This window comes from Nothobranchius furzeri, chromosome 1 (genome assembly GCF_043380555.1).
Source record: "Nothobranchius furzeri strain GRZ-AD chromosome 1, NfurGRZ-RIMD1, whole genome shotgun sequence".
In the NCBI taxonomy this organism is placed as follows: domain Eukaryota; kingdom Metazoa; phylum Chordata; class Actinopteri; order Cyprinodontiformes; family Nothobranchiidae; genus Nothobranchius; species Nothobranchius furzeri.
In genome coordinates this window covers 14,297,016-14,310,097 of record NC_091741.1, presented here as the reverse complement: position 1 = coordinate 14,310,097, position 13,082 = coordinate 14,297,016, and the positions used below count along the sequence as shown (strand labels likewise).

The 13,082-nt window shown below is 44.0% G+C and overlaps 2 protein-coding genes across 2 annotated transcripts; one reads left to right on the top strand and one right to left on the bottom strand.

The window, feature by feature from the left end:
- Window positions 1-8,527: 8,527 nt before the first annotated feature.
- Window positions 8,528-10,546, top strand: LOC129159217 (uncharacterized). Its single transcript, XM_070549041.1, has 3 exons — window positions 8,528-9,188; window positions 9,889-10,086; window positions 10,208-10,546. Exons 1-3 carry the CDS (start codon window positions 8,759-8,761, stop codon window positions 10,471-10,473), a joined length of 894 nt encoding a protein of 297 aa, XP_070405142.1. The 5' UTR covers window positions 8,528-8,758; the 3' UTR covers window positions 10,474-10,546.
- Window positions 10,547-10,797: 251 nt separating this feature from the next.
- On the bottom strand, window positions 10,798-12,725 carry LOC139072269 (uncharacterized). Its single transcript, XM_070555934.1, has 3 exons — window positions 12,718-12,725; window positions 12,369-12,597; window positions 10,798-11,712 (listed from the first exon to the last, which is right to left on the bottom strand). Exons 1-3 carry the CDS (start codon window positions 12,723-12,725, stop codon window positions 10,798-10,800), a joined length of 1,152 nt encoding a protein of 383 aa, XP_070412035.1.
- Between the last annotated feature and the right edge of the window lie 357 nt (window positions 12,726-13,082).

Here is a 13,082-nt window from a genome sequence, read left to right as displayed (position 1 = left end):
GGTAGAATCTATTGAGTTTAAGTGATCTGAACATTTCAAGATGATCGCACATTCCTATAGGGGGTAAAACCATGTCCCAAAGGTCACCGGGCCTGGTGTCACTTTAAAGAAGTAGTCCAGTTACACCTTTGTGGGCTTATAACTTGGCTTCTGAATGTCCTAGAGAGGTTAGGTTTGTTTTAGTGTACTCCAATCAACAGCCCCTACAACCACAAAAAGGAATGGAGTCATTAGCACTTATGGTTTGTAAATGGCACCCAGAATTATGTTGCACGAAGCACATTTTCACATCATTCTGGGTCCATTTGTGTGAAAACAAGGTCCAATCAGGCTGAAACGCTACAACAAGGTAGAATCTATTGAGTTGTAAGTGATCTGAACGTTTCATGATGATAGCACTTTCCTAAGGGGGTCAAACCATGTCCCAAAGGTCACCGGATCTGGTGTCAATTTAAAGAAGTAGTCCAGTTACACATTTGTGGGCTTATAACTTGGCTTCTGAATGTCCTAGAGAGATCAGGTTTGTTTTAATGTACTCCAATCAACAGCCCCTACAACCACAAAAAGGAATGGAGTCATTAGCACTTATGGTTTGTAAATGGCACCCTGAATTATGTTGCACGAAGCACAATTTCACATCATTCTGGGTCCATTTGTGTGAAAACAAGGTCCAATCAGGCTGAAACGTTACAGGAAGGTAGAAGCTATTGAGTTGTAAGTGATCTGAACGTTTCATGATGATAGCTCTTTCCTAAGGGGGTCAAACCATGTCCCAAAGGTCACCGGATCTGGTGTCAATTTAAAGAAGTAGTCCAGTTACACATTTGTGGGCTTATAACTTATCTTCTGAATGTCCAAGAGAGATCAGGTTTGTTTTAGTGTACTCCAATCAACAGCCCCTACAACCACAAAAAGGAATGGAGTCATTAGCACTTATGGTTTTTAAATGGCACCCAGAATTATGTTGCACGAAGCACAATTTCACATCATTCTGGGTCCATTTGTGTGAAAACAAGGTCCAATCAGGCTTAAACGTTACAGGAAGGTAGAATCGATTGAGTTGTAAGTGATCTGAATGTTTCATGATGATAGCACTTTCCTAGGGGGGTCAAACCATGTCCCAAAGGTCACCGGATCTGGTGTCAATTTAAAGAAGTAGTTCAGTTACACATTTGTGGGCTTATAACTTGGCTTCTGAATGTCCTAGAGAGATCAGGTTTGTTTTAGTGTACTCCAATCAACAACCCCTACAACCACAAAAAGGAATGGAGTCATTAGCACTTATGGTTTGTAAATGGCACCCAGAATTATGTTGCACGAAGCACAATTTCACATCATTCTGGGTTCATTTGTGTGAAAACAAGGTCCAATCAGGCTGAAACGCTACAAGAAGGTAGAATCTATTGAGTTGTAAGTGATCTGAACGTTTCAAGATGATCAAACATTCCTATAGGGGGTAAAACCATGTCCCAAAGGTCAACGGGCCTGGTGTCACTTTAAAGTAGTCCAGTTACACCTTTGTGGGCTTATAACTTGGCTTCTGAATGTCCTAGAGAGGTTAGGTTTGTTTTAGTGTTCTCCAATCAACAGCCCCTACAACCACAAAAAGGAATGGAGTCATTAGCACTTATGGTTTGTAAATGGCACCCAGAATTATGTTGCACGAAGCACAATTTCACATCATTCTGGGTTCATTTGTGTGAAAACAAGGTCCAATCAGGCTGAAACGTTACAGGAAGGTAGAATCTATTGAGTTGTAAGTGATCTGAACGTTTCATGATGATAGCACTTTCCTAAGGGGGTCAACCATGTCCCAGAGGTCACAGGATCTGGTGTCAATTTAAAGAAATAGTCCAGTTACACCTTTGTGGGCTTATAACTTGGCTTCTGAATGTCCTAGAGAGATCAGGTTTGTTTTAGTATACTCCAATCAACAGCCCCTACAACCACAAAAAGGAATGGAGTCATTAGCACTTATGGTTTTTAAATGGCACCCAGAATTATGCTGCACTAAGCACAGGGACAAAATGGAGTCACAGGTTGAGGAGTGGTTGCGCCGTAGGATGGCAGCACCGACGAGAGCTCCCAGTCATCTCAGCAAAAATCTTATTATTTATTTTGTTCTGCTCTCTATTACTGTGCGCACAGCGCGATCATACACGCGGTATGACAGACAAGCGCTTCTGGAGCTACGTTCATCAGCCAGTTCGGATTTTACAGCAGGTTTTTACTCCGTGGACGCTGTGCTGCCTGGGATCCTTTGTTTACTCGCACGACGTCGAGGGAAAACAAAGAGGGGAAAACGTGCTGGAGTTTTGTGCCGAACGCGACAGAGAAACAGCAAGCCACCTCTCCCCAGCATCCTGCTCGCGAATCTCCAGTCTCTGGACAACAAACTTGACGAGCTGCGTGCACGGATTAAACACCAGCAAGACATCAGGAACTGCTGCGTTCTGGCCTTCACGGAGACATGGCTGGAGCCCAGCGTCCCCGACTGCGCCATCACGCCGGATGGATTCACTGTTTACCGGGGAGACCGAACGAAGGACTCAGGCAAGAAGAGGGGAGGAAGGGTGTGCTTTATGGTTAACTCCTTGTGGGCCAGAGATGTGTGTATCTTAAAAACTTACTGCTCTCATAGCCTCGAGCTCCTGACCGTTAAAGTCAGGCCTTTTTACCTCCCGAGGGAGTTCAGCTCAGTTCTCCTCTCAGCTGTTTACATTCCACCACACGCTGATAAAGCCACGGCTATGGACGAACTGTATGACATCATCACTGGACTTGAGAACAAAAATCCAGAAGCTGCCTTTATTGTGCTGGGAGACTTCAACAGAGCCAACATGAAGAAGGTTCTCCCCAAATACTATCAGCACATCTCCTTCCCCACAAGAGGTGATCAAACATTGGACCATTGTTACACTCCATTCAAAGAGTGTTACAAACCCCTCCCCCGCCCAGCTTTTGGTAAGGCAGACCATTGTTCCATTCTGCTGCTGCCTGCATACAGACAAAGACTAAAATGGGAAAAACCAGCTTCCAGAGTTATTTACAAATGGGACAGTGAGGCTGAGGAGGTCCTGCAGGACTGCTTTGAGACAACTGACTGGCAGATATTTGTGGATGCAGCTGATGGCAACATCAATGAACTCACAGACTCTGTCATTGGATATATTGGGAAGTGCATGGATGATATCATCACAAAAACCTCTGTCCACATATACCCAAATCAGAAACCCTGGGTAAATAAAGACGTTCGCGCCAAGCTAAAAGCGCAAACCTCTGCCTTTAACTCTGGAGATGCTGACGCATATAAAGCAGCCAGGTATGACCTCCGAAAGTCCATAAAAAAGGCCAGAAAGGACTACAGGGACAAAATGGAGTCCGGCTACCACAGCTTTGACACCAGGCGACTGTGGAATGGACTGCGCTGCATCACTGACTACAAGGAGGTCAGCACAGTCAGTGTTCAGCCCACTGCATCTCTCGCAGACGAGCTGAACAACTTCTATGCTCGTTTTGATGCAGACAACAGAGAGGAGATCCTCTACCCTCAAGAGGACAGTGAGGCTGCAACTCTAACTCTGGAAACAGAAGCTGTGAGATGGGCCTTTAAAAAGGTCAATCCTCACAAAGCTCCAGGACCAGACGGCATCCCAGGCCGGCTACTCAGAGTGTGTGCAGACGAGCTGGCAGAGGTGTTTACCAACATCTTCAACCTCTCCCTGAGGCAGTCAGTGGTCCCGACGTCCCTCAAAGCATCCACTATCATTCCCGTTCCCAAAAAATCAGTGGTCTCCTGTCTGAATGACTACCGTCCTGTTGCACTGACATCCGTCATCATGAAGTGCCTGGAGCGGCTGGTCAAATGTCACATCTGCTCCTCCCTCCCTGACACACTGGATCCTCTTCAGTTTGCCTATCGGACAAACAGAGCCACAGAGGATGCCATCACCCTGGCAACACACACCGCCCTCACTCACCTGGAGAAAGGGAATACATATGCAAGAATGCTCTTCATCGACTACAGCTCGGCATTTAACACCATCATCCCCTCAAGACTTGCCACGAAGCTCGTCGACCTTGGGCTGGGAACACCGATCTGCAGTTGGATTCTAAACTTCCTCACAGACAGGCCCCAGGTGGTGAGAGTTGGTAAGCACACTTCCTCATCACTCATCCTAAACACAGGTACGCCCCAGGGTTGTGTGCTTAGCCCCCTCCTATATTCCCTGTTCACACACGACTGTGTTGCTAAACATGAGACCAACATCACCATCAAGTTTGCGGATGACACAACCATCATAGGCCTCATCACAGGGGATGATGAGACGGCCTATAGAGAGGAGGTGATGGCACTGTACGAGTGGTGCCTGGAAAATAACCTGACTCTCAACATCAGCAAAACCAGAGAAATGATAGTGGACTACCGGAAACGACCAGTCAGGGAACACCAACCCGTCCGCATCAACGGGGTCGAGGTCGAAAGGGTCAGCAGCTTCAAGTTCCTTGGAGTCAACATCACTGAGGACTTCTCCTGGACCCTTCACACAGACACTACTATCAGGAAAGCTCGCCAGCGGCTTTACTTCCTGAGGAGGCTGAGGAAGTTTGGCGTGAGCACCTGCTTCATCTCAAATTTCTACAGGTGTGCAATTGAGAGCTTGCTGACGAGGTGCATCACAGTGTGGTACGGAAGCTGCTCTGCCAGCAGCCGCAAATCACTACAGAGGGTGGTGAAAGCAGCAGAGCACATCACTGGCATGAGGCTTCCTGCCATTCAGGACATTTATCTCCAACGATGCCTCCGGAAAGCACACAGCATCATCAAGGACCACAGCCACCCGGCACATCAGCTGTTCTCCTTGTTACCATCTGGCAGACGTTACAGGAGTCTGTCTGCTCGGACTACAAGACTTAAAAACAGTTTCTATCATCAAGCCATACGACACCTCAACCACAACACCTAAACACACACAACACAGGACTCAGAAGCTACCCTGCAGCTTCACAAGTACTATATTTAATCCGTACTGGTCACTTCACTTTATTGTTATTGTAATTTATATCCAAAGTGCAACACTGTAATTTATATCCTGCATAATTTATATCCTGCAATACTGTAATTTATATCTAAAGTGCAATACTGTAATTTTCTGCAGCTCATTCCTGTGCAATATCCCATCTGCCCTCCCGTCATATTTCTTTTGAGGATTTTCTTTATTGACACATATATATTTAGTCATCTTTTCCCTTTTACCATGTCTCTCTAATATTTTGCTCCTTACTATATATTTTTTTGCTTTATTTTATTATATTTTTATTATATTTTATTATATTTTCTCCTGTATCATGTTGCTGAGAGACCGCTGCTCGTCATACACGTTTCATTGCAATGTTGACCCTGTGCTAACTTGCATTGACAAATAAACTAAAACTGAACTGAACTGAATTTCACATCATTCTGGGTTCATTTGTGTGAAAACAAGGTCCAATCAGGCTGAAACGTTACAAGAAGGTAGAATCTATTGAGTTGTAAGTGATCTGAACGTTTCATGATGATCGCACATTCCTATAGGTGGTCAAACCATGTCCCAAAGGTCACAGGACCGGGTGTCACTTTAAAGAAGTAGTCCATTTACACCTTTGAGGGCTTATAACTTGGCTTCTGAATATCCTAGAGAGATCAGGTTTGTTTTAGTGTACTCCAATCAACAGCCCCTACAACCTCAAAAAGGAATGGAGTCATTAGCACTTATGGTTTGTAAATGGCACCCAGAATTATGTTGCACGAAGAACAATTTCACATCATTCTGGGTTCATTTGTGTGAAAACAAGGTCCAATCAGGCTGAAATGTTACAGGAAGGTAGAATCTATTGAGTTGTAAGTGATCTGAACGTTTCATGATGATAGCACTTTCCTAAGGGGGTCAAACCATGTCCCAAAGGTCACCGGATCTGGTGTAAATTTAAAGAAGTAGTTCAGTTACACCTTTGTGGGCTTATAACTTGGCTTCTGAATGTCCTAGAGAGATCAGGTTTGTTTTAGTATACTCCAATCAACAGCCCCTAGGTTTGTAAATGGCACCCAGAATTATGTTGCACGAAGCACAATTTCACATCATTGTGGGTCCATTTGTGTGAAAAGAAGGTCCAATCAGGCTGAAACGTTACAAGAAGGTAGAATCTATTGAGTTGTAAGTAATCTGAACGTTTCATAATGATCGCACATTCCTATAGGGGGTCAAACCATGTCCCAAAGGTCACCGGGCCTGGTGTCACTTTAAAGAAGTAGTCCAGTTACACCTTTGAGGGCTTATAACTTGGCTTCTGAATATCCTAGAGAGATCAGGTTTGTTTTAGTGTACTCCAATCAACAGCCCCTACAACCTCAAAAAGGAATGGAGTCATTAGCACTTATGGTTTTTAAATGGCACCCAGAATTAATGTTGTACGAAGCACAATTTCACATCATTCTGGGTTCATTTGTGTGAAAACAAGGTCCAATCAGGCTGAAATGTTACAGGAAGGTAGAATCTATTGAGTTGTAAGTGATCTGAACGTTTCAAGATGATCGCACATTCCTCTAGGGGTCAAACCATGTCCCAAAGGTCACCGGGCCTGGTGTCACTTTAAAGAAGCAGTCCAGTTACACCTTTGTGGGCTTATAACTTGGCTTCTGAATGTCCTAGAGAGATCAGGTTTGTTTTAGTATACTCCAATCAACAGCACTTACAACCACAAAAAGGAATGGAGTCATTAGCACTTATGATTTTTAAATGGCACCCAGAATTATGTTGCACAAAGCACAATTTCACATCATTCTGGGTTCATTTGTGTGAAAACAAGGTCCAATCAGGCTGAAACGTTACAGGAAGGTAGAATCTATTGAGTTGTAAGTGATCTGAACGTTTCAAGATGATCGCACATTCCTATAGGGGGTCAGACCATGTCCCAAAGGTCACCGGGCCTGGTGTCACTTTAAAGAAGCAGTCCAGTTACACATTTGTGGGCTTATAACTTGGCTTCTGAATGTCCTAGAGAGGTTAGGTTTGTTTTAGTATACTCCAATCAACAGCCCCTACAACCACAAAAAGGAATGGAGTCATTAGCACTTATGGTTTGTAAATGGCACCCAGAATTATGTTGCACGAAGCACAATTTCACATCATTCTGGGTCCATTTGTGTGAAAACAAGGTCCAATCAGGCTGAAACGCTACAACAAGGTAGAATCTATTGAGTTGTAAGTGATCTGAACGTTTCATGATGATAGCACTTTCCTAAGGGGGTCAAACCATGTCCCAAAGGTCACCGGATCTGGTGTCAATTTAAAGAAGTAGTCCAGTTACACCTTTGTGGGCTTATTACTTGGCGTCTGAATGTCCTAGAGAGATCAGGTTTGTTTTAGTATACTCCAATCAACAGCCCCTACAACCACAAAAAGGAATGGAGTCATTAGCACTTATGGTGTTTAAATGGCACCCAGAATTATGTTGCACGAAGCACAATTTCACATCATTCTGGGTTCATTTGTGTGAAAACAAGGTCCAATCAGGCTGAAACGCTACAAGAAGGTAGAATCTATTGAGTTGTAAGTGATCTGAACGTTTCATGATGATAGCACTTTCCTATAGGGGGTCAAACCATGTCCCAAAGCTCACCGGGCCTGGTGTCACTTTAAAGAAGCAGTCCAGTTACACCTTTGTGGGCTTATAACTTGGCTTCTGAATGTTCTAGAGAGCTCAGGTTTGTTTTAATGTACTCCAACCAACAGCCCCTACAACCACAAAAATGAATGGAGTCATTAGCAGTTATGGTTTGTAAATGGCACCCATAATTATGCTGCACTAAGCACAATTTCACATCATTCTGGGTTCATTTGTGTGAAAACAAGGTCCAATCAGGCTGAAACGTTACAGGAAACTAAAATCTATTGAGTTGTAAGTGATCTGAACGTTTCATGATGATCGCACATTCCAATAGGGGGTCAAACCATGTCCCAAAGGTCACCGGGCCTGGTGTCACTTTAAAGAAGCAGTCCAGTTACACCTTTGTGGGCTTATAACTTGGCTTCTGAATGTCCTAGAGAGGTTAGGTTTGTTTTAGTGTACTCCAATCAACAGCCCCTACAACCACAAAAAGGAATGGAGTCATTAGCACTTATGGTTTGTAAATGGCACCCAGAATTATGTTGCACGAAGCACAATTTCACATCATTCTGGGTCCATTTGTGTGAAAACAAGGTCCAATCAGGCTGAAATGTTACAGGAAGGTAGAATCTATTGAGTTGTAAGTGATCTGAACGTTTCATGATGATAGCACTTTCCTATGGGGTCAAACCATGTCCCAAAGGTCACCGGGCCTGGTGTCACTTTAAAGAAGTAGTCCAGTTACACCTTTGAGGGCTTATAACTTGGCTTCTGAATATCCTAGAGAGATCAGGTTTGTTTTAGTGTACTCCAATCAACAGCCCCTACAACCTCAAAAAGGAATGGAGTCATTAGCACTTATGGTTTTTAATAGGCCTTTTCCACCGACCAAACTGGCATGGAATGGGAAGGATCGGGTCACTAAATATTCTGTTTCGATTGTTTAAACCAGTCCAGGAAACTACCCGAACCGGTCCAGTAGCGGGCCAGAGCGGGACCCCTTCTGTTGTGGGTCCAGAGATTTTTGGTCTGGGCGGAGCCAAAGCGTAAAAGGTCCAGAGTCCTCTGATTGGGGGAGAAATTACGTAACTACCCGCGACAATCCCAGGGGATGGAAAAAGAAGTGAGTCGAGTTCCAGTGTTTGTTTGGCTGTACTTCTTGTGTGTGAAAATGCCTGCAAGTAATAGCTTTTGGTCCAATGCGGAGCTTCAAACGTTCCTCACCATCATCGGAGATAGCAACATTCAGGCCGAGCTGGATGGGATGAAAAGAAATGAGAAAGTCTTCAAAGAAGTTTCTCAGCGCATGGCAGCTGAAGGATTCCAGCGCACCTCCGAGCAGTGTCGTGCTAAGCTGAAAAAAATAAAAGCCCACTACAGAAAAGTTAAGGACAGCAACGGCCGTAGTGGGAATGGGCGAAGTACATGGAAGTGGTACGATGTGGTGGACGCTATTTATGGACACAGACCGTCAAACCGAGGCAGCGAAGGAGGCCTGGACTCAGCGACCAGTATCCTGGAGTCACTCATAAACCCTGTTGGTAAGCATTTCTTTTGTTGTCTTTTTAGCTCTGCAGGCCATTCATTGCAGCACCAAAAACACTGAATAATAGCAGCAGCTATTTAAGAAATGCTCAGCAAGTAAAGGATTTAGCCCCTCATGTTAACTAGCCTTAGCATCCCCTCGTGTTTATGCTAACCTTCATTTAGCATTCCCCCGTGTTTCTTAACACGCTGTTCGCGATATAAGCCTTTCATGTTTAGCATGTCCTTGTTGAGTACATGAGGCTGGAGCGGCGTTTGCCTTTCTTGTTAGCGTCTCATTGTTTAAAACATGGGAAATTCGGTTAGCCTTTCACGTTAGCATCTCAGTGTTGTTAGCATCTCATTGTTTTATACAGCTGAGCACGCACAGTGAGAAGAAGCGAGCTGATCTAATATTATAAATATCCCAAAAGTCGTGCCAGCAGTGTTTTTCGCCTAGAGTGGACTTTTAACAAGTATATATTTTTCGGATAAATAAGAATATAACATTAAATTGCAATTAATCTGTACGTCACTGGCGAATTACTGCCATCTAGTGGACACGTTCCAAATGACAAAATGGCCTTAAATCATAGCAGTTTTATTAAGTTTACTATATGCCTATATGCTCTTTTGCTGTAAAAATATTGTGCTTTTCTTACCGATTTATTTCGTGACCTTTTCTTACTGACTAATTTTTTGATCTGTGTTTTTCAGACACATCTGAAGCGGAAAACACTCCCTCTTCAGAGGAACCATCCACTTCCTCAAGTAGCACTCCAGGACCTTCTGTGCCACCATCACCTCTGTCCGTACCTTCTGTGCCACCATCACCTCGGCCAGTTCCATCGCCACCACCATCACCTCTGTCCACTACCACTCGAGAGGAACATCTACCATGTCGTCGACGCACAGGTAGTGTCTGACCATTCTAAAAATTGCTTTGTGCATAAACAAAACTGACTAGTTCACTGGACAACTGACATTTTGATATCCATATAAACACAAATGTAATTGTCAATGTTGTTGTTTCCAGGTGACCGAAGACCGCTATTGGAAGCACGGACACAGGTGATATTTGATGAGTTGCAGATCGCAGATGGCAGGCAGATGGACAGAATGGAAGGCATAAGCCGGGAGCAGGTTAACTGGATGCAACAAGACGCAGCAGCAGCAAGACAACATGAATTACAGATCGCAGAGCGATATTTTGAACATTTGGGTGCCCTAAATGCTGTTCTTGGACTGGTCGCACAAAGAATGGGCAGCTCCTCTGACTTCCTGCCACCACCCAGGCAGTAAGGTGCTATGTATTTGTCCCGTAATTTTTTTATCCGTCTGTCCTTTTTATCAATAAATTTTCAAAGAAAAACAAGGTGTGCATGAATTGTCTTAAAAATTTTTGCTCGCAAATTTACGTTTACATAATAAATGTAGATTACATTACAGCCCACCTTAAATATATGTTAAAATGAAAAGGTGCAACAGTTCGTTAACAGTAAAATAGTGTACTTTATTAAGTTCTGAAAATAAAACAAACATTTCAGTTCAAACTACAGGCTTCGAACAGTTAAAAGTGTCAAAACAATAAACAAAGTAAATGGAAAGAAAAAACACAAACTGAGGTCAGCGGGTGAAGTGTCGCATCAGAGCTTCACGCACATCACTGCCCTCCTCTGCAACTTCCTGCATATTTGCAACCACTGGTTCATCAGCAGGTGCGTCACATTCTGTATATTCCTCCCCATGGCTCTCACAGATATTGTGAAGCACACAACAGGTCAGCACCATGTGTTTAAGAAGCTCTACATCACTGTCGTTTCTCTTCAGAAGACATCGCCACCTACCCTTTAGCCTCCCAAATGCATTTTCGACCACAACTCTGGCTCTGGACGTTTTCCTGTTGTACGCCTGTTGTTCAGCAGTGAGACGACCGTTGTCAGAAAATGGTTTTAGGAGCCAGTTCTGCAGAGGATAGGCAGAGTCCCCGAGCACATAAAAGCCTACATTTACTCCCTCAATGTTCTTGGTACTAGTTGGGTGCAGTTGTCCATGAGCAACCAAGTCCCAAAATGTGGACAATCGCAGCACACGGGCATCATGCAAGCTACCTGGCTGACCTGCATTAACATTCCAGAACATGCCTCTGCCATCCACAATGCCCTGGAGGATTATGGAATGCCAACCTTTCCTATTGAAGTAGTCTGTGTGGAATCCCTGTAGTGCGATTATTGGGATATGGGAACCATCGATGGCACCCACACACTGAGGAACCCCCCACCTGGTCTCAAAATAGTCAGCCATTTCCTGTAGCTTTTGCAGAGTTGGAAAAGCAATAACCTCGGCAAGCAAGAGTTTACAGACAGCCTTACAGAAGTCCTGCACACAGCGGCACACAGAGGTCGTGCTGACACCAAAAAGAAGCCCGATGCTCCTGTATTCACTGTTAGTTGCAAGCTTCCACAGTGCAATTGCAACTCTTTTCCTGAGTGGCACGCAGGCTCTGAAGTTGGTGTTCCTCTTCTGCATGGCTGGACGGAGCTTGGAACAAAGATATGAAAAGGTCTCTTCTGACATTCTGAAATGAGCTATCCAATCTGACGGAGTGAAGTTTGGCATGGTCACATCCCAGAAGGCGCTGGCACGGCTGAAGGCCCACACAGTTGGTTGCCGTCGCTGATTCAAAAGAGCCAACTAAAAAAAAAACAGTCATGACACAGTAAAAGTAAAAAGAATAGTGCTGTGAAAAAGATTGAAACAGTATGGTTATAGACATAAAGTTCACATCAATAGAATTTGTTTAAGGTTAAAATAACAGCTGTTCTTTATGGCACTACCAGTGACTGGTTATGTTTTGTTCACTTTATAAAATGCACAAATGTGTTATTGCTTGTAATTACCTATATAATTAATTATAATAATTTCAGTACAGCTGCACAACTTATCTATGACATGCCCAGGAAGTAAAGAGTGAAGGATTCAGGCCCTCCTGTTGACTAGCATCACCATGAGTGCAGAAGCTGTTTGAAACTTAGTTAGGTGTTGGCCTTTCATGTTGAGCATGTCTTAAATGACCAATATACAACCAAACCATTTGATTTTGGTGCTTTTTTTTTTGTTTTTGTTTTTTGATAGTTGCCCTACACACCCCTTCAGAGATTATAACGACATGTATTACAGCATTAGAAGTTACTTACCACCTGGCGCCTCCGTCTTTGTCTCAACAGTAGAAAGTTATGCCTCGTGTCCGATATTAATTTCAGAAAGCGTCGTCGACTTTCAGCTGCCCTCCTCCTCGATGCGCACAGCATAGCTCTAAACGCTATCGTGATGTGGGTGTAAAGAATATACCAAACACCAAGAACAGAAAGAACGCGCTGGTGACTGGACTCCATTGTTGTTGTGTTTTGGCGCGATCTCGTCGCGCTGTGTGACGTTAAGGCACACATCGCGCGTGACGCATTACGCTACCCCGCCTAGTTACTGGAGCCTGGAATGTGATAGAAACGCTTGCCAGAAAACTTCTAGACCCATACCGGTACATACCGGTCCATAATACCCAGACCTGACCGTCCCAGACCAGGCGATGGAAAAGAGCTATAAATGGCACCCAGAATTATGTTGCACGAAGCACAATTTCACATCATTCTGGGTTCATTTGTGTGAAAACAAGGTCCAATCAGGCTGAAATGTTACAGGAAGGTAGAATCTATTGAGTTGTAAGTGATCTGAACGTTTCATGATTATAGGACTTTCCTAAGGGGGTCAAACCATGTCCCAAAGGTCCCCGGATCTGGTGTCAATTTAAAGAAGTAGTCCAGTTACACGTTTGTGGGCTTATAACTTGGATTCTGAATGCCCTAGAGAGATCAGGTTTGTTTTAGTATACTCCAATCAACAGCCCCTACAGC

Bases quoted from the DNA above. Each gene is read 5' to 3' on its own strand.
- LOC139072269 (XM_070555934.1), bottom strand. The intron at 11,713-12,368 runs GTAAGTAACTTC...CTTTGTTCCAAG, and splicing joins AAAGACGGAGGCGCCAGGTG to CTCCGTCCAGCCATGCAGAA.
- LOC129159217 (XM_070549041.1), top strand. From the start codon at position 8,759: ATGGAAAAAGAAGTGAGTCGAGTTCCAGTGTTTGTTTGGCTGTACTTC. The intron at 9,189-9,888 runs GTAAGCATTTCT...TGTGTTTTTCAG, and splicing joins GTCACTCATAAACCCTGTTG to ACACATCTGAAGCGGAAAAC. The intron at 10,087-10,207 runs GTAGTGTCTGAC...TGTTGTTTCCAG, and splicing joins ACCATGTCGTCGACGCACAG to GTGACCGAAGACCGCTATTG.